Source organism: Lissotriton vulgaris, chromosome 10, assembly GCF_964263255.1.
Source record: "Lissotriton vulgaris chromosome 10, aLisVul1.2, whole genome shotgun sequence".
Classification (NCBI taxonomy): Eukaryota; Metazoa; Chordata; class Amphibia; order Caudata; family Salamandridae; genus Lissotriton; species Lissotriton vulgaris.
In genome coordinates this window covers 749,604,192-749,624,131 of record NC_141698.1, presented here as the reverse complement: position 1 = coordinate 749,624,131, position 19,940 = coordinate 749,604,192, and the positions used below count along the sequence as shown (strand labels likewise).

General features: G+C 49.8%; 1 protein-coding gene across 1 annotated transcript in view; it reads left to right on the top strand.

Moving 5' to 3' along the window:
* PDSS1 (decaprenyl diphosphate synthase subunit 1) overlaps positions 1-19,905 on the top strand; it is a 266,914-nt gene extending 247,009 nt beyond the window's left edge. Inside the window, exon 11 of the mRNA XM_086941653.1 lies at positions 19,458-19,905. Within this exon, the coding sequence (XP_086797779.1) occupies positions 19,458-19,598 (141 nt within the window). The 3' untranslated portion in view covers positions 19,599-19,905. The remainder of the gene's footprint in view (positions 1-19,457) is intronic.
* Positions 19,906-19,940: the final 35 nt, after the last annotated feature.

The following is a 19,940-nucleotide window of genomic DNA, read 5'->3' as shown; positions in this document are numbered from 1 at the left end:
TCCGGCACACCACATGATCGACTGCAAACCGCACACCACGGGCCATATCCGGCAAACAATGCTTAACACAACAACAAGAGTGCCTAGCAAACTGCAGGCCTGTGAGTGGGTGTGGCCAAACGACAGAGGCGTACCACACAGCTCAAAACACAATCCTCCAAGGCAAAGGAAGTCATCACAACCCTCCCCATCCATCATGTACACCTTGTCATCCACCAACTCCCCCACCATTCATTCCTGCCCCATCCACATCCAAACCCCTTCAACCACTTGCAAACCCATCCACCGTCCATCCCTCCATCCATCATCTCACCCATCCATCCCTCCATCCACCCCCTCACCCATCCATCCATCACCCATCCATCCCTTCACCCAATCCATCCACTCTTCCACCCATCCATCCAACCACTCACCCCTTCACCCAAGCTATCCTCCCACTCATCCATCCATTCCTCCATTCATTCATTCATCCATCCACTCCTCCATTCATCCATCCATCCACTCCTACATTCATCCATCCACTCTTCCACCCATCCACTCACTCATCCATCCAACCACCCACCCTCTCACCCATCCAGCCATCCCCCCACCCTCTCACCCATCCAGCCATCCCCCCACCCTCTCACCCATCCAGCCATCCCCCCACCCATTCATCCATCCACCCAGTCACTCATCCGTCCACCCACTCAACCCCCACTCATCCATCCACCCACCCATCCATCCCTCCCGCTCTCCACCCACTCATGCATGCACTCTGTGACCCATCCATCTCCATGCTCCTCTCCTCACCCATCTATGCACACACCTGCCCATCCACTCTGCCAATCGTTCATCCATGTCCTCACTCATCCATCCATCCATCCATCCTCCCCCTCGCTCTCCATTCCCCCCTCACCCACCCCTCCCTCCACCCTTCACCCATCCACCCACTCATCCACTCATGAATCCATCGACCTCTCACCCACCCCTTAACTCCTCCATCCATCCCCCGTCCATCCACCCTCCTCAATCACCCATCCATCCCCACATCCACCCCTTCACTCATCCATCCATCCATTCACCCCTTCACCCATCAATACATCAATATATCAATACATCCATCCATCACCTCTCTCATCCATCCACCCACCGACTCGTCCACCATCCACCACCCCCATCGATCCATCCACCATTTCACTGATCCATCCACCATTTCACTGATCCATCCATCCATCCACCCATCCATCTACCCTTCCAACCATACACACATCCATCCACTCCCATCCATCCCTCCACTCATGCATCCATCCACCCCCCCACCCATACATCCACCATGTCACCCACACATCCACCATTCCACCCATCACTCCACCCATACATCCACCACTCCACCCATACATCTATTCACCCACATGACAACATAACGGACGTCTGGTGGCCGGCTCCACCCGACATCCCTCGCTCTCCCTCTAGCTGCCTCTGTCTCCCTCGCTCTCCTTATGCCTCCCTCGCTATGCCTCCCTCGCTCTCCCTCGCTCAACCTCACTCTGCCTCCCTCGCTCTCCCTCTGTCTGCCTGTCTCCCTCCCTCGCTCTCCCTCTGTCTCCCTCGCTCTCCCTCTGTCTCCCTCTGTCTCCCTCTGTCTCCCTCTGTCTCCCTCTGTCTCCCTCTGTCTCCCTCTGTCTCCCTCTGTCTCCCTCGCTCTCCCTCGCTCTCCCTCGCTCTCCCTCGCTCTCCCTCGCTCTCCCTCGCTCTCCCTCGCTCTCCCTCGCTCTCCCTCTGTCTGCCTGTCTCCCTCCCTCTCCCTCGCTCTCCCTCTGTCTCCCTCTGTCTCCCTCTGTCTCCCTCTGTCTCCCTCGCTCTCCCTCGCTCTCCCTCGCTCTCCCTCGCTCTCCCTCGCTCTCCCTCCCTCTCCCTCGCTCTCCCTCTGTCTCCCTCTGTCTCCCTCGCTCTCCCTCGCTCTCCTCGCTCTCCCTCGCTCTCCCTCGCTCTCCCTCGCTCTCCCTCGCTCTCCCTCTGTCTGCATGTCTCCCTCTGTCTCCCTCTGTCTCCCTCGCTCTCCCTCGCCCTCCCTCGCTCTCCCTCGCTCTCCCTCGCTCTCCCTCGCTCTCCCTCGCTCTCCCTCGCTCTCCCTCGCTCTCCCTCGCTCTCCCTCGCTCTCCCTCGCTCTCCCTCGCTCTCCCTCGCTCTCCCTCGCTCTCCCTCGCTCTCCCTCGCTCTCCCTCGCTCTCCCTCGCTCTCCCTCGCTCTCCCTCTGTCTCCCTCGCTCTCCCTCTCTCTCACTCTGTCTCCCTCACTCTGCCTCCCTCGCTCTCCCTCTGTCTGCCTGTCTCCCTCCCTCGCTCTCCCTCTGTCTGCCTGTCTCCCTCCCTCTCCCTCCTCCCTCGCTCTCCCTCACTCTGCCTCCCTCGCTCTCCCTCACTCTCCCTCACTCTGCCTCCCTCGCTCTCCCTCTGTCTCCCTCGCTCTCTCTCACTCTGCCTCCCTCGCTCTCCCTCTGTCTCCCTCGCTCTCCCTCACTCTGCCTCCCTCGCTCTCCCTCTGTCTGCCTGTCTCCCTCCCTCACTCTCCCTCGTTCTCCCTGTCTGCCTCAGTATCCCTCGCTCTCCCTCGCGCTGCCTCACTCTCGCTCTGTCAGCCTCTGTCTCCCTCCCCCTCTGTCTGCCTGTCTCCCTCCCTCGCTCTCCCTCTGTCTGTTTGTCTCTGTCTCCTTCTTCCCTCCCTCTCCCTCTCACCATGCCTGTGTGTGCCCGGGCTGACACAGCTTCTGGGCACACACACACTCAGCCAGCCAGCCGCACCCGAGCACTTCACACCTCTTTAAGAGACCATTCGCATGCTAATGAGCTTTGTTCAGCTCTTAGGCCCCTGCAGCCCCACTCTGACGGAAATCGCCCGCCCTCACAGAGAGTCTCTGCATCGCGCTGCACAAAGGGAAGATCGGAGTGGAGCAGGCGCCCCCCCTGGGATGGTGCCGTGCCCCCCCCAGGGGGGCGCGCCCCACAGTTTGAAGAACCCTGGTCTACATAATAAAGCAGAGCTCTCTTTACATCTAGTGTGTGTAGGGCTCTTTCAGCTACCGACTGGATTTTGGAAGAACACTGGCAGTTCTATTGATTGATTAATATTGAAAGTGGATATGACCTTTGGCATGAACTTGGGGTTTGTTCTAAGTACTACCCTGTTAGCATGTATCTGCATGAAGGGTTCTTGAATTGTTAGTGCTTGTAGTTCGCTCACTCGCCTGAGTGAAGTAATGGCAATCAAGAATGCCACCTTCCATGTTAAGAATTGCAATTCGCATGAGTGTAGAGGTTCGAAAGGAGGTCCCATGAGTCTGGTGAGTACTATATGTTCGAGGCATGTGGGCTGCTGAATTCATATTTGTGCATAGATCGCCGCCTAGTGTTGGGTCCGGATGATTGCACATTGTTGTCCTGGAAGAGTCTTCGAAGTATCACAAGATAGGTGGCTCCTCCCCTGGACTACAGTGCGCATGGGCATCGACTCCATCCTCAAAGGTCTTTAGTCTAATACGTCGGTATAGTCTTGCGTTCGGTCTTAGTTCTTCCAGCTCGGTACCGAGCCGGATTATCTACACCCGCGTGCTCTCGGAGCGGAAGGCCCAGTCGACGCTCCAGACCTATCGACCGTCCATCATGGACCGAAGTCCATTCATGAGATGTCCCGTCTGCAACTCGAAGTATCCCCATATCGACGTCCACCCGGTGTGCAACATGTGTCTGTCGCCGGACCGCGATGAAGCCAAGTGTATGGCTTGCTCACGCTTCAGGTTCAAGAAGACGCTTAAGCTTCGACGAGCTGCGCGCCAGGAGGCCCAGCATGCTGCACCGGCGCCTGTGGACATCTTTGATGCAGGGGATGTCGAGGACGAATCTATCCAGGACATTACTGAGTCGAACCCCGTGTCGGGCGTCGACTACGATGCGGATGCAGAGATGTTCGAGGCCGAAGAAGTCGTCGATGAGGTAGGAGACGACGACGGGGCCCTTGGGGCCATGGAGGATAGCTCGGACGAGGAGCATCCTCAAACTGACTCTGGGGCCCTGCCAATTCATAAGGCTCAGGTCGAGGGATCGCCTTCGGGCCTTACCCAAGATCTTACCATGGGTTCTACGGCCCCGGACATTGCTGTTGAGCCACACCCTGGCAAAACGAAACCGAAAGTGAAACCTACGGTCTCGACTCCAAACACTGCGCAGGTGCCGTCCTCGAAACCGAAAGTGCGCATCGCTTTGGTCGGTTCCAAGGCCTCGGAGCCCTCGGCGCCGAAGGTTGCTGTCGAGCCGAAGGCTCACGTCAAGGGCGTCGAGACGAAGTCTGCCGCGCCGAAGACTAAAGTGAAGGTGGTCGAGCCGAGCGCGTCGACGGTCGAACCCGGCAAAGGCCTAGGCGACCCGAAGAAGGCTATCGGCGACCCGAAGAAGGCTCTCGGTGACCCGAAGAAACAGCTGGATGACCCGAAGGTTCCGCGTCACCAGGCCAAGGCCAAAGGCAGCACACCCCGAGAGTCGACTCCAGGTGAGGCCTCGAGGGATTCCATTGAACTGGCGCGCCCATCCGCCGAGTTCACCAAGAAGTTGACGGACTCCCTGCAGCGCATCAGGGACAGGACCGCGTCGGTCGGTCCGAGGGTTCCTCCGCCTACGAAGCCGGTGGAGAAACCGCATAAGGTGTCCACGCCCATCGTTTTCACGCTGCCGCCAAAGACGGCGCCAAAGGCTTTCGCTCCTAAGGAGGTCGCCAGTGTGCCCGAGAAGGTCTCCTCGGCGCCGAAGTCGTCGGCGGTGGTCCCCGGCCCACAACCTCGAAGCCCTTCAGTGGACGAGCATCAGGAACACTTTATCGATGCCGAAACGGGCAGGCTTTCCCTCCACAAGCGGAAAATTGCCCCGAAACGCCCAATGGAGTCCTACAAGATCCCTCTCAAGAATAAGGACTCTGCTTCCACTCCCGTCTTGGTGGAACCGCTTTCCCCACAGACTCATAACGTTTCGCCCACTTACTCTGATGTGGACGCTGGTGAGGGAGATTATGAGGATGAGTACAGTTATCCTGTCTATACAGACCCTGAGGATACCAACAAACCCTGGGCCGCTGGAACTGACCCAGGTGATCCTCAAGCAGGACAAGACCCTCAACTATTTTCTGCAAAAACGTCCCCTACAGAAGACTCTGCAGCTTTCAATGCCCTCATTGAGCGGGCAGCTAACAATCACAACGTCCAGCTCCATGCTGACCCTGTGGATGTCGACTTCCTTTTTGATACCTTCTCAGTCTCAGAAAAAACTGTTAAGACTCTGCCTATGCTGAAAGGTGTTATAAAACATGCTGGCGAGATCTTTAAAGAACCTACCAGGGCGAGGGTGATAAACCCTAGGATTGAGAAGAAATACAAGTCAGCGCCTACTGATCCTACCTACATCAAAGGACAGTTGCCTCTGGACTCCCTTGTCGTCTCGAATGCCCGGAAGAGGGCTAATTCTCAGACTACAGGTGATGCTCCTCCCCCAGACAAAGAATCCAAGGTCTTTGAGGCATCGGGGAAGAGGGTAGCGGCACAGGCAGCCAACATCTGGCGCTTTTCAAACACACAAGCGCTTCTTGCGAGGTATGACAGGGCACACTACGACACACTGGAGACCCTGTTGCAGCACCTGCCTGATGAATACAAGGAGGCGGCTGAGATGCTGATTCAGGAAGGGAAGCTGATCTCTAACGCTTCAATTAAGTGCGCTCTGGACGCGGCTGATACCGCTGCCAGGGCTATAAACACTAGTGTTATGCTACGGCGACATGCCTGGCTGAGAATCTCTGGATTTAAGCCGGAAATCCAAACCACCATCCTTAATCAAACAGTCAACCCAGATCACCTGTTTGGCCCGGAGGTTGACACTACCCTAGAAAAAATTAAAAAGGACACGGAAACTGCGAAATCCATGGGTGCCTTACAGTCCCAGCAGTTTTGGGGTGGGTCTTTTCGTCGCTCAAGCACTAGAGGCGTTTCCAGAGGCCAGCTCTCCCAGTCCACGCAGTACTACAAGGGCAACACTCAGTCCACTTACACCAACAAGAGTCGAGGTGGATATCGTGGTAACCGCGCCAAGGGCAGAGGTCGTGGAAACAACAGCTCCAGATCCTCTGCCACCAACAAACAGTGACGTCTTGTCACTGCCCCCTGACCACACAACACCGGTCGGGGGGAGACTCCAGCAGTTCCTGCCGGTCTGGAAGTCCATCACCACAGACCGGTGGGTCAGGAAACTTGTACAATACGGTTATTGTCTGGAGTTAATGTCCACTCAACATACCCCCCAAAACACCGTCCTATGTCGGCCGAGCATTTGCACTTATTGCAGCAGGAGGTCACCCTTATGCTGCAAAAAAGGAGCGATCGAGCTCGTGCCTTTGCGAGAAAGAGGCACAGGGGTCTACTCCCTGTACTTCTTAATACCAAAAAAGGACGGGTCCCTCAGGCCCATCCTGGACCTCAGGCCACTCAACCATTACATCCTGTCGGAGCACTTCCATATGCTGACCCTGCAGCAAGTGCTCCCGTTGCTCAGTCAGGGGGATTTTCTCGCAACTTTAGATCTAAAGGATGTGTACTTTACCATTCCACTGCACTCTTCACACAGGAAGTACCTCCGGTTCACCATACAAAACCAGCACTACCAGTTCAAGGTTTTGCCTTTTGGTGTCACCACGGCACCCAGGGTGTTCACAAAGTGCCTGGCGACAGTGGCGGCGCACCTCAAGAGACGGAACATCCACGTCTACCCTTACCTGGACGACTGGCTCATCCAGGCAAAGTCAGCCCAGCAGTGTGCCGCCCACATGTCCCACACCATTCACCTCCTGCACAATCTGGGATTCTCACTGAATTACCCAAAATCCCACCTTCAGCCCGCCCACATACGGCAGTATCTGGGTGCGACGATAAACACTCTGGCGGCCACAGCACAGCCGAATTCAGTGAGTCAGCAGCATTCAATCGCTGATACAAAAATTCAGACCTCAACACTCACTTCCAGCAAGAGTGTTCATGCAGTTGATAGGCATGATGGCCTCCTGCATCTCCATAGTCCCGCACGCGAGACTACATATGTGCCCGCTTCAGGAGTGCTTAGCACGTCAGTGGACTCAGGCTCATGGGCAGTTGAAAGACCTAGTGTTGGTGAGCGGTCGGGCATACAACTCTCTGCATTGGTGGAATCCACGAAACCTTTGCAAGGGACGACCGTTCCAAGAGCCTGTGCCACAGATCATCCTGACAACGGACGCTTCTCTCCAGGGATGGGGAGCTCATGTACTCCATTACACGGTGCAGGGACTATGGACGCAACAGCAACGGAAGATGCACATCAATGTTCTCGAACTGATGGCGATCGTCATGGCACTCAAAGCCTTCAAAGTACATCTGTGCAACAAGGTCGTGTTGGTCCGGACGGACAACATGACAGCCATGTACTACATTCAGAAGCAGGGAGGAACATACTCTCCGCAGCTGTCTCATCTGGCTCAGAGCATGTGGAAGTGGGCCATTCAGAGGAACATCTTCCTCATGGCGGAACACCTCCCGGGCGAAGACAATCAGATGGCGGACCTGCTCAGCAGGCACAGCCACCAAATGCATGAGTGGGAGATACATCCATCAGTACTCCAACCGTACTTCCAAAGGTGGGGTCATCCGGAGATAGACCTGTTCGCCACAAGGGAGAACGCAAAATGCCAAAGCTTCGCCGCCAGGTTCCCACACCCACAGGGCAATGCGATATGGATGAACTGGTCAGGCAAATTTGCGTACGCTTTTCCCCCAGCACCTCTGATACTGCTGGTGGCACGCAAGCTCAGGCAGCACTCGATGACTCTCATCCTGGTTGCTCCAACGTGGGCTCGCCAACCATGGTACACCACGTTTCTAGAACTGTCCGCGGTACCGCATCAGAGGCTACGCCTCACACCCAGCCTTCTGACGCAGAGCCAGGGTGACATTCAGCATCCAGATCCGCAACAGCTCAACCTGGCGATCTGGCTCCTGAGGTCTTAGAGTTTGGCTACCTACACTTGCCTTCTGACTGTATGGACATCATCCGGGAGGCAAGAAAGCCCACCACTAGAGCATGCTATGCAGCAAAGTGGAAGCGGTTTGTCCTTTATTGTGCAGACCACAACATTAACCCGCTAGATGCATCTATTCAGAATATCATTTGTTACCTTTTCCATCTGTACAAATGTAATCTATCCGCAATGGCCGCTTATCTCCAGAACAGGCAGCACCTCTCACTTTTCAGAGTGCCTGCCATTAAGGCCTTTCTAGAAGGACTCAAACGAGTCATTCCTCCGCGGACTCCACCAGCTCCAGAGTGGAACCTCAATGTGGTCCTCACCCGGCTGATGGGTCCTCCCTTTGAACCACTGCATTCCTGCGAGATTCAATTCTTGACGTGGAAAGTGGCTTTCCTCATAGCGATTACATCGCTGCGGCGCGTTAGTGAACTACAAGCACTAACTATCCAAGAGCCATTTATTCAAATTCATTCTAACAGGGTGGTGCTTCGCACTAACGCTAAATTCCTTCCTAAGGTTGTGTCTCAATTCCATGTTAACCAAACTATTGAATTGCCTGTTTTTTTCCAAAATCCTGAGTCATTGGCGGAGAGAATGCTCCACACCCTTGACGTCAAGAGGGCACTGATGTATTACATCGATAGGACCAAGGATTTTAGGAAAACGAAACAACTCTTTGTTGCCTTTGCGCCACACCACAAAGGTAACCCCATTTCCAAGGCTGGTATAGCTAGGTGGATCGTTAAATGTATTCAGATCTGCTATCTAAAAGCCAAGCGTACTCTCACCATTCCACCACGGGCCCACTTCACCAGAAAGTTGGGGGCCTCCATGGCATTCCTTGGAAATATTTCTTTGGAAGAGATATGTAGAGCAGCCACATGGTCTACCACACACACATTTACAAAGCATTATTGTGTTGATGTGCACTCCAAACAGCAGGCAGCTGTAGGGCAGGCTGTTCTAAAAACACTTTTCCAAACTGCTGCAGCTGGCACGGGCGGCCGCCGTTAATGGGGGGACTGCTATGTATTCTATGCACAGATATGAATTCAGCAGCCCACATGCCTCGAACCGAATATGCTACATACCAGTATGCATCTGTTCTTGGCATGTAGGGCTGCTGACATTCATATCGCCCGCCCTCCTCCCCGGCACCTGTAGCAGCTGCAGAATTCACATATACTTCTAGCATGGTCATCTTTCACTTAGTTTCCCTCCATCTTGGCCACAATGGCTAAAAACAATCTGAGGATGGAGTCGATGCCCATGCGCACTGTAGTCCAGGGGAGGAGCCACCTATCTTGTGATACTTCGAAGACTCTCCAGGACAACAATGTGCAATCATCCGGACCCAACACTAGGCGGCGATCTATTCACAGATATGAATGTCAGCAGCCCTACATGCCAAGAACAGATGCATACTGGTAAGTAGCATATTCGTTCGGGTTCCAGACTGGTGAAGGTGGGTGTTTTGGAGGAATCACCCTTTTGAGACCCTCCATAAAAGCCTTGATTGCTGGTACCCGAAACAGTGAAAGGTGTCTGTTTTGGAGAAATGCTGCTATAGCAGCGAGGTGTAGTCTTCTAGAAGAGTATGCTAGGTTGCATCTTTGAAGATGCAGTAGGTAACATATAATGCTCTGTATGGAAGCATCTAATGGGTTGATTTGATTATTGTTGTAGTAAATAACAAATCTCTTCCATTTAACTGCATAGCATGCTTTAGTAGATGGTCTTTTTGCCTCCTTAATGATATTCATGCAGTCTGGAGGCAAGTTAAGGTGTCCAAATTTTAGGACTTCAGGAGCCAGATCGCTAGGTTCATCTGATTGGGATCTGGGTGTCTGATTTCTCCATGGTTCAGAGTTAGAAGATGGGGTGCAAGGCGTAGCCTTTGATGAGGAACTACTGAAAGCTCCAGGAACGTTGTGTACTATGGCTGTCTCGCCCATGTGGGAGCAACTAGGATCATTGTGAGTGACTGTTGCCGTAGTTTGCGAGCCACCAGCAGAATCAGTGGTGCTGGGGGGAAAAGTGTATGCAAATCTGCCTGACCAGTTCATCCATATCGCATTGCCCTGTGACAACGGATGTGGGAACCTGGCGGCAAAGTACTGGCATTTTGAGTTTTCTTTTGTGGCAAACAGGTCTATCTCTGGGTGACCCCACTTTTGAAGAATGGCTGGATAACTTGGGGGTGAATCTCCCATTCGTGTACTTGTTGGCTGTGTCTGCTGAGCAGATCCGCTATTTGATTGTCTTTTCCTGGGAGGTGTACTGCCAGGATAAAGATGTTTTTGGGAATTGCCCACGGTGTTTTGCCACAGGGGAGAACGACGTGGGATTCCAGCGCTTTGCAAGCGCTTTCTGAACTCTGCGGGCTGACCTGAGGTGAAAAGACACAAACTGCTCCACACGCCGAGGGACTGCGAGGTCCAGCAGGCTCTGTGTTTCCCAGCTGCTGCCTCTTCCCTCTGCGTTCCCGCCCCCCTGCCTTTAGCGATTAAATCTAGCTCCTATTCCCGAGACGCGTGCGGGACATAAGGCGGGCCCTCTACGGCCCTCAAAGGCCGGATAAGGACGGGACGGGCCATCTCCCTTTTGGCTGACATAATAAAGGTATATTTGCCATAAGATAAAGACCCCCTCTAATCGTTCCGTTTCTACATTTGTGGATTTCTGCATACTCCACGGCCCTATAGCCCATTCCCACCATGACCTCCAAGGGGGACCACACAACCGGTGTAGCTGGCACTGGGCAAACGTATTCTTTGCTAGACGAGTTAAACCTTCATTGCAAAACCAAATATGCCACACTGGAAACTCCAACCATTACCAAAAGTGCTAGTACACCTTCAGACATGGTTACTCCTTTAGATCCCCTCATATTATCTAACATATCCCGCAGCCTGAATATGCAAAGTACTGAACTCCCTCAGGTTTCATCCGCGAAAAGGAAACATAACGATGTTAACCAGGGTGGAAATAACCCCCTAATCCAAAAACGGTGCTGTACCCCATCCTTTGCTAATTCCCCAACGATCCCACCGGTTGCTGAGTTTCCTGAAGCTAAAACACTCCCTCCCCTTTTGCACTTACTACCCCTCATTGAACAGATGGTTAGCGCTGTGATAGCCCCACTGTTAGAAAAAATTATAATTTTAGGGGATAGGCTTTCTGGGATAGAGAAAGCCATTCAGTCAAACTCCCTGGTTGATAAATGCAGTGATGCATCTAATCGCCCTAAGATACCTCCTACCCACTTAGGTTTAAAACCACCACCTGTGCAGGAAAAAATACGTCAAATACAACTTGCTGGCCCTGGTGCTCCAGGGCAAAAAACAGGTAAATACCCTGCAAAAGTTTCTCTTTCCCATCCGACCGCACCTAGAGTAGGCCAAAATAAAGTTAATTCTATCCATTTACCCCCGGAAGCGGCCCCATACGGGTGCATCCTTGCGGGTGTACCCGCCCTTCCATCTGGCAAAATTGAGACAATATGACCTACTTAATAAAACCAAATTCTGGCTGTCAAAAAATAGGCCACTGCCCCGTAATTTATACGGAGCAATTAGGAGCATTAGAAGGGTGGGTTGGTTGGGCTCTCTTCCCAAAGACGTTGCAGGGGACCTGGTACTTGTGCGATTTAGAAATCGAAATATTGTCCCTTACTTGAAAACCTGGCCGCCCCAAGTAAGAGACGGCCCAATATCATTATGGGATCTACATGATTTCTACCCGATAAACCCGTGTTTCCCTCCCTTAATATCTGGATATGTAACTAAGAATTCAAAGGATTAATTATGAACTCTTCTGATACTGCCTTAACCCGGGACTGGGAAAGAATTTTTATATCTGGGACTCTATTTTATTGTACTTTGGTCTCTTAAAATGTATTTTAATATTTGGATTGTAATTTGTATTTATTGTAAACTTTTATGTTTTTTTATTTTCAAAAACCGAATAAAGTATTTGATGATGATGATGAGAATTGCCCACTTCCATATGCTCTGTGGGACAGCTGTAGAGAGTGTGTTCCTCCCTGTTTCTGGATATAGTATATGGCTGTCATGTTGTCCGTCCGGATCAACACAGTCTTGCTGTACAAGTATTTTTGGAATGCTTTCAGGGCTAGGAATATTGCTAGCAACTCTAGTTGATTGGTATGCGGTCTCGTTTGTTTGATTGTCCAGAGCCCTTGTACTGTGTATTGAAGTAGGTGGGCTAACCAGCCTGTCAGTGATGCGTCCGCTGTTAGTACTAGTTGTGGAACTTGCTCTTGGAACAGTCGCCCCTTGGAAAGGTTTTGTGGCTTCCACCACTGCAGAGAGTTGTAAGCGCGCGACTGTCTACCAACACTAGGTCTTTTAGTAGTCCTTGAGCTTAGTTCCACTGTCTTGCAAGGCACTCTTGCAGTGGACGCATTTGAAGTCGGGCATGGGGGACAATGAATATGCAAGAGGCAAACATGCCTATGAGCTGCATGAAGTCTCGAGCTGGCAAAGAGTGTTGTGGCAGAAATTTGTGAATGAGCATTTGCATGCTGGTTATCCTTGCCGAGTTTGGATATGCCTTTGCCAGTGAGGTATCTATCATAGCTCCCAGATATTGTTGTATGTGGGATGGTTGTAGGTGGGATTTTGGGTAGTTTATTGAAAAACCTAGGCTGTGTAGCAGCTGAAGTGTCTGAGACGTGTCTCTTAGACACTGTTTGTACGATTTAGCTTGTATTAGCCAATCGTCTAGGTATGGAAACATGTGGATGTGTTGCCTCTTGTGATGTGCAGCTACTGTCGCTAAGCATTTTGTAAACACTCTTGGAGCCGTGGTTACCCCGAAGGGGAGAACCTTGAATTGGTAGTGTTGACCTTCTATTGTGAACCTTAGATATTTTCTGTGAGCTGGATGGAAAGGGTGTGTGAAAATACGCATCCTTGAGGTCCAATGTTGCTAGGAAGTCTCCTTGCTGGAGCAACGGGAGCACTTGCTGTAGTGTGATCATATGGAAGTGCTCAGACAGTATGAATTGATTTAGGGTCTGAGGTCCAATATTGGTCTGAGGGAACAGTCCTTCTTGGGAATAAGGAAGTATAATGAGTCCCTTGGTGTTGGAAAGGGACTGGCTCTATGGCCCCCTTTTCTAGCATGCATTTCACCTCTTGTTGTAGCAGGGTGATGTGTTCTTTGGACATAGGACGGTGTCTGGGTGGTATGTTGGGTGGAGTAGAAGTGAGTTCTAGGCAATAACCATACTGGATAATTTGTCTCACCCACCTGTCTGTGGTAATTGTGTTCCAGACTGGTAGGAATTGTTGGATCCTGCCTCCGACCGGTGTTAAATGGTCTGGAGGTAGTGGGATGAAGTCACTGTTTTGCGGCACTGGAGGCTCTGGTGTTATTGCCTCCACGTCCTCTTCCCTTATTATTGTTGCCCCTATAACCTCCTCTGTTGGGAGTTCTTGTTAAAGGAACTTTGGGTGTTGCTTTTGTATGTAGACGAGGTTTGTGAAGTATTGCCCCGTGTAGCTGCTCTGTATGAGGAGCGTCAAAAGGAACCTCTGTGTTGTTGAAACTGCAATGCACCCATTGATTTTGCAGTGTCTGTATCCTTTTTCATTTTGTCTAAAATGGTGTTGACTGCAGGGCCGAAAAGGAAGTCTTGCTTGACTGGTTGGTTAAGAATGGTGGATTGGACCTCGTTCTTAAAGCCAGAAATAAGTAGCCATGCATGTCTTCGTAGTAAGACGCTAGTGTTAATGGACCTGGCTGCAGTGTCAGCTGCGTCAAGCGCACATTTAATGGAGGAGTTTGTAATAAATTTCCCCTCCTGTATGAGGTCATTAGCTTGGGCTTTGAAAGGCTCAGGCAGGTGTTGCATTAAACTTTCAAGCTGGTCTTAGTGTGCTCTGTCGTAACGAGCTAGTAGAGCTTGTATATTTCCAATTCTCCGTGAATTGGGAAGTCTGTGATGCTACCCTTTTACCCGAGGCCTCTAGTATTTTGTACTCTTTATCATGAGGTGGAGCTTCTCCTGTTGTCTGTGAGTTGGCCCTTTTGCGTGCATTAGCCACTACTAGTGAGTCTAATGGTAACTGACCTCTGATATAAGTAGGGGCCGCTCTATATTTCTTTTCAATCCTGGGATTGATTACGCTTGCTCTGGCTGTATCTTTAAATATATCTGGCGCGTGTTTTAATACCCTTTTCAACATAGGAAGTGTTCTGACATTTTTCTCTGAAGTAGGGAATGTGTCAAATAAAAAGTCTTCATCTATAGGGTTATTGTGCAGGTCTACGTTGTGGTACTGCGCGGCTAGCTGGTTGAAGACAATGGTGTTGTCAGTAGGTGACGGCTTTGTTGGGTGTGAGGAGGTGTCGGGGATGGGATGCGTGTCATATGGATCAGTCGGATCATCCCATGGTTCATTTTGAGGGTTAGGATCCTCTGGATAGTCATAATCATGTTGAGGATCTTCCCTGTGTCGCCCTCATTGTCCCCAGAGTGCGTAGGAGAGTAAGGAGCAAAAGGCGTAGTAGGCATAGTGGGATAGAAAGAAATGAAGGGTCTAGAGGGAGAAGTCTCAAAGTCCTTTTTCTTTACAGGAATGGGGGAATGAGAGTCCGTGTCCAATGGCCTCTTCTTCCTGTGTAGGATTGTGACTTTACCAGTCTCAGGGTTTATATATATTTTTGCCTGATCCTCTGATGGATCTGGATGGAAGAGTTCTTCTTCCACTGTCCGTGGCTGTGTTTTTGACTTCTTTGGCTTAGACTTTTTTGGATCGACTATTGCCTCCGGGTCGATAACCTTTTTTGGTTAGACAACTTTCGGTGCCTTATTGCTCTTTCTCGGCTCGGCCCCTTTGTCCGGGTTGACAAGTGATTGCGGATCGACCGGATCTTTAGATTCGATACGCTTTCTGTGCTCTACAGGTTTTATAGGTTAACTGTCTTTTTTTGTCGAGTAGATGACTTTTTTCGGATCGACCGGTCTTTTAGGAGCACTTGTCTTTGGTTTGATAACCTTCTCTGGCTGGACCACAGGCTTCGGTCCGACGCCCTTTGTGTCAACGACCTTCTTCGGCCTGGCAACCTTTTTGGGTGCTAGAACCTTCTTTGGGATAACGTTACTTGGACCTGGGGTCTCTGAAGCCTTAATCTTTGTTTTCGGAGCAGAGCCGGATGGTGGGGCTGCTGAATGATGTTTTGGTTCTTGGCTAAGGCCTTTAGGCGATGCCTCGACCGGAGCCTTCTGCAGCGGGGTAATTGGTGTCGGGGGCAATGTACTCACGGTTTGCCCCGGTGGGATTTCGTCATCGGAGTCCAAGTGGTCCTCGACGGTGACGATCTCTAGATCTGAATCTTCCGCTTCAAGTTCTTGTTCATCCTCGAAGATGTTGTCTGGTTCCGGTGCCTGTCGCTGCCTCTCTTGCCTAGCGGCCAGTCGAATCCGGATGGTTTTCTTCGAACGGAATTGGGCACAGGTTGGGCAGGTTTCTTCCTTGTGGTCTGGTCATAGGCACTTGTTGCATACTGTGAGTTTGTCAGTGTGCGGGAACTTGGAGTGGCATTGTGGGCACCTTTTGAACGGTCTCCTTTCCATCCACAGCAGGCCCACGTGGCACCAAAAAGACCCAACGTCCCGCGTCGACGACCGGCTCGAGATGGAAAGCTTGATCGAGTCAAGAAGTACCGAGCGAGAACAATACCGTCTAAGTCCTTTTGGCCTCTTGAAAAGTTTAGTTTCGATTCTGAAGTTGAAGTATAGGAATAACATCCACACCCAATGGCGGAAAAAAACAATCTGAACATGGAGAAGATGCCCATGCGCACTGTAGTCCAGGGGAGGAGTCATCTATCTCGTGATACTTCGAAGACTCTTCCAGGACAACAAAGTGCAAACATCCGGACCCAACACTAGGCGGCGATCTATGCACAGATATGAATTCAGCTGCCCACATGCCTCAAACAGTTTTATTTCTCCTTGTTTTTTCCTATTTCTAAACATGCTGCAACATGCGTAGAAAGAGAACAATGCCACTGATAATTGTTTTTGTGCAGGAACTAGCCCCTTCCTGCACAAAAACAATCATCCCCGCAACTCAGGCACCCTTGCAACTTGAGGCAAGGGTGCTAGTGTATGGCTGCCAATTGTGTGCCAGCGCAGGGGAAAGTACATGAATGCTTTCTTTTGTTAATAAGATGCATTCATGTGCTTTTAAAATGACGCAGCTCTACGCAGCAAAATGGTTTGCTCTGCTGAATCATTTGTTTTGGAAATGAGGCCCTGAGTTGGTCTAGCCATAAATGCAAATATGGAACTTTATACAACTTGATGTCTCTTTATTTTTCCTTATACATGTATACCCTTTCTATGTAGTAATGTATCTATATATTTATTACTTTACTCATACTGTAGGAAAAACCATCAACTTCTTCCGATGCACTACTAGTCTCATCCTATACCTCTTACTATATCCTCTACCTCCATGTTCCGACTCAACCCAAACCACATTCTTCTACTGTGATCTCCTAGATATCCTATTCTACTCTAACCGCCTCTATCCCTCCTTTATCCTAGTCAAACTAACAGACATATCCGCTGCTCAAATGAATATCTTATATTTCCCTAATCCCTCGGGGTCCAGAGTAGCGTGCTACTTTCCTAAAAGCGTTTCAACGCCTAGTCAGGGGTATTAAGCACTAATTTAAAATTCAGTAAAGAACGACATCGTATGATCACAGCCACACACTTCCGGGGAGCAGGATGGTCTAGGCTTTGAACAGATGTTTACAGGCTAAATAACACTCCCGGGTCATAACATACGGTGCTGTAAATACACATGCTCTGCAGACTGTAAAGTAGTGTCCTTGTACAAGTGGTGGCTAACATGTGGTTGATGCAGCTGTCTGAAGTAGTGTCCTGAGGACCATTTGGCCAACCATTGTCTAGCTAAAATGTTCACACTAGGTCTAGTGAAGGTGTGTGAGATGACCATGTAGCTGCTATGCATATATCGGCTAATGGAATATTGCCTGGAAATGCCATGGCTGCTGCCTTTGTTCATGTACAGTGCTTCCTGTGGGTAACCGGAAGGTTTTTTTAGCTTTAGGATACGAAGTTTGGATGCATTTAACTGTCCACCTGGTGATACCTGCTTTGGATATGGGTTGGCCCTTGTGAGGGAGTCTAAGAATTACTATATACTATATTGTGATTCTCTGACCAGTTCAGGCATGGTACATTGCTCATGGACTGGGTATCTTGAGAGGAGGTTTGGGCATTGTGTTTTCGTGGGTGGACCCCCATGTTGAAAGTAACTGGTGAAGTACTTGTGGGTAGCGTTACCATTCGAGGATTTATTGATGCATCTGCCAAGTTGCTCCCCCCCCCCCCCCCCCCCCCCCCCCCCATGAGATGAATACCGTAGCGGAGTGCCCAATAACATGTGTTCTGTCCCAGTAATTAGAGGGAAAAGAGTGTGTAAAGCCCCATTTCTGTAGGTAGTACCTGCTGTTACTTGTTCTGATTAATTCTACCTTGTCCTGAATTGGGGAAAGGAAAGCTTTGAGGGTGAGATGTAGGACAAAGAGCTTGAGGAAACTGAAGTGGTGCCCCTGTGTCACAGGCATTTACCTACACTAGATCGTCCCACTGAATTAAGAAGCATTTCTGTAACTGGCACATGTGGAGCTGTGCACGGGGTGTTATAGTGCTGCACGAAGCCATCATGCCCAGCAAGTGCATAAAGTATCTTACAGAATTGACAGTTTGGCTGAAAAAGAGATGAATCTATTGGCACCCCTGGTGTACCCTTGTGCCATTTTCAGATGGTATGCTTCTTGTAGGATGGCAATAGGGTCTCGGGAAGCAGGTTTAGATCCTGCCTGATAGTGATGTTTCCAAAAGGCGCACCTAGGTGAAGTGATGTAAAGGTCACTCATGGCATTTGCGGTTTCCTTTCTCATTTTTTCTAACATCTGATAAACCCGCAAACCAAACAGAGGGACTCCATTGAAGGAGAATTTGAGCAGATGTCTGACTTTGAAGGTCTTTCCATGAGGATATAGCCTTTAGTGCTCTGAAGTAACTAAGGGAGAAACGCAGCACTCTATTAAACCTCAGTAACCAATGGTCCAGTACCTGCAGGATGCTGTGAAGGGTCTTATGGATTTTAGAGGCACCCACTTGAAAATGTGGCATTATAGTTTAGGGTTCACAAGACTATTAGCCCCACTAACAAGGGGCGAGCAAGAAGTTCCCAATGATTCAGGGAAGGTCATGCATGAGGATCTGGATAAGTAAGAGAAAACATAGAAGTCTTCTTAGGCTCAAAAGTATAAGATGTAGGATACAAAGTCACATGGGAGTTACCAACTTCCAAATCAGATCCTATCACTGGGTCATAAGCACTTTTATCAAACCATAGGGCAGGTTACCGGACATCCTTTATGGCACCAAAACGGTCTCACTTCACAAATCCTCCTTCCTTGCAGATGTCAATCATTTGGGCCTTAGCTCTGTATGGGTATACATTTACATAAGTTAGTGTAGGTCCTAGATCTTTAAACAAGGGCTGAAGTTTCTGCCTTTTGCTTTGTTTCTCGACTTATCTTTGCCAACAGAAACAATAATGCAGTGTCCCTGGCATTTTTTATTTCCCATGTTGTTTCCTTTTCCAGATTACAAAAGTATAATTTACTGGTTACAATACTTAAGGCACTGGCAGGAATCTGGGTCCACGCAATAGAGTGCCTCCTTAAAATGTCAGCTTCTCAGGCAAGAATCAGTCATAAGCATCATTTGCAGAGGAGTGCTACCAGCAGATAAGGAAGCAAAACAGTTTACTGGAATATGCATTTGGAGGCCACTGGCCTGCCATCCAAAGTGGCAGAGGAAAGGAAACTGTTGTAGGAGAGCAGCTCTTGTTGAAACAAACCAGTATGATATGGGTGCAGTTAAGGAGCAAATCTGCGGAAGGGTGACGAACACAGTTCAAAATGTGAAGTTGTGGGCCTGAGTGTTACTCCAAGGACAGGTACCCCCATATAGACTTTAATCTTTATACATTGAACCCCCATCATACGAGTCATAAGATGTAACCCTTAAAACGGACACATTCTTACCATACACAATTACAAAGCCCATACGCTAAGGTGCATGACCACGGTTATGGCAACTGAACGTTATGGTATGTTTGGGAGAGGATAATAATGCATATTGACCGTTCCATATCACGTTACTTTGTTTTTGATAGATACAAGCATGCCCATTTTATACAGTTAACAACGTTTTAACATGTGTTATAGATAACTGCCAAGCTACTAGAAATGCAATTTATTCACTCTCGTGTGTAACACTTTTTTTTTTCTTTCTTCTGAAGAGTGATGGTGTCCAACAAGCAACCTACCTTGCTCGACGGTACTGTCATGAAGCAATACGAGAGATTAGCAAATTACAGCCATCCCCGGAGAGGGAGGCCCTTATTCAACTCACAGAAATTGTTCTCACACGAGACAAATGACAAGTACTCCTTCCACCAAGTCTGGCAGCTACCAACCAAACTGTGCCTATACAGTCGGGGTTTCCAAAAAAAACCAACACCCCATGGACAGTTAAATGTCTTCAATCGCATCGTGCTGTAAAGTACTGTATATTTTAACCTAAAAGTTTTATGGAAGAAGCCATAATTCTAAATGTTAAAAATAGTAGAACTATTGAATTGTACCATGTGCATAATTATGTCTGTATGTATGTGTGTGGCATTGTTTACACGTCACTTATCCACACACAGACGCCAACAAAAGAATAAATCATCAATTTGTTCATGATTTTTGTACGTTAGAGAATCATTAAAAAAGAAGCC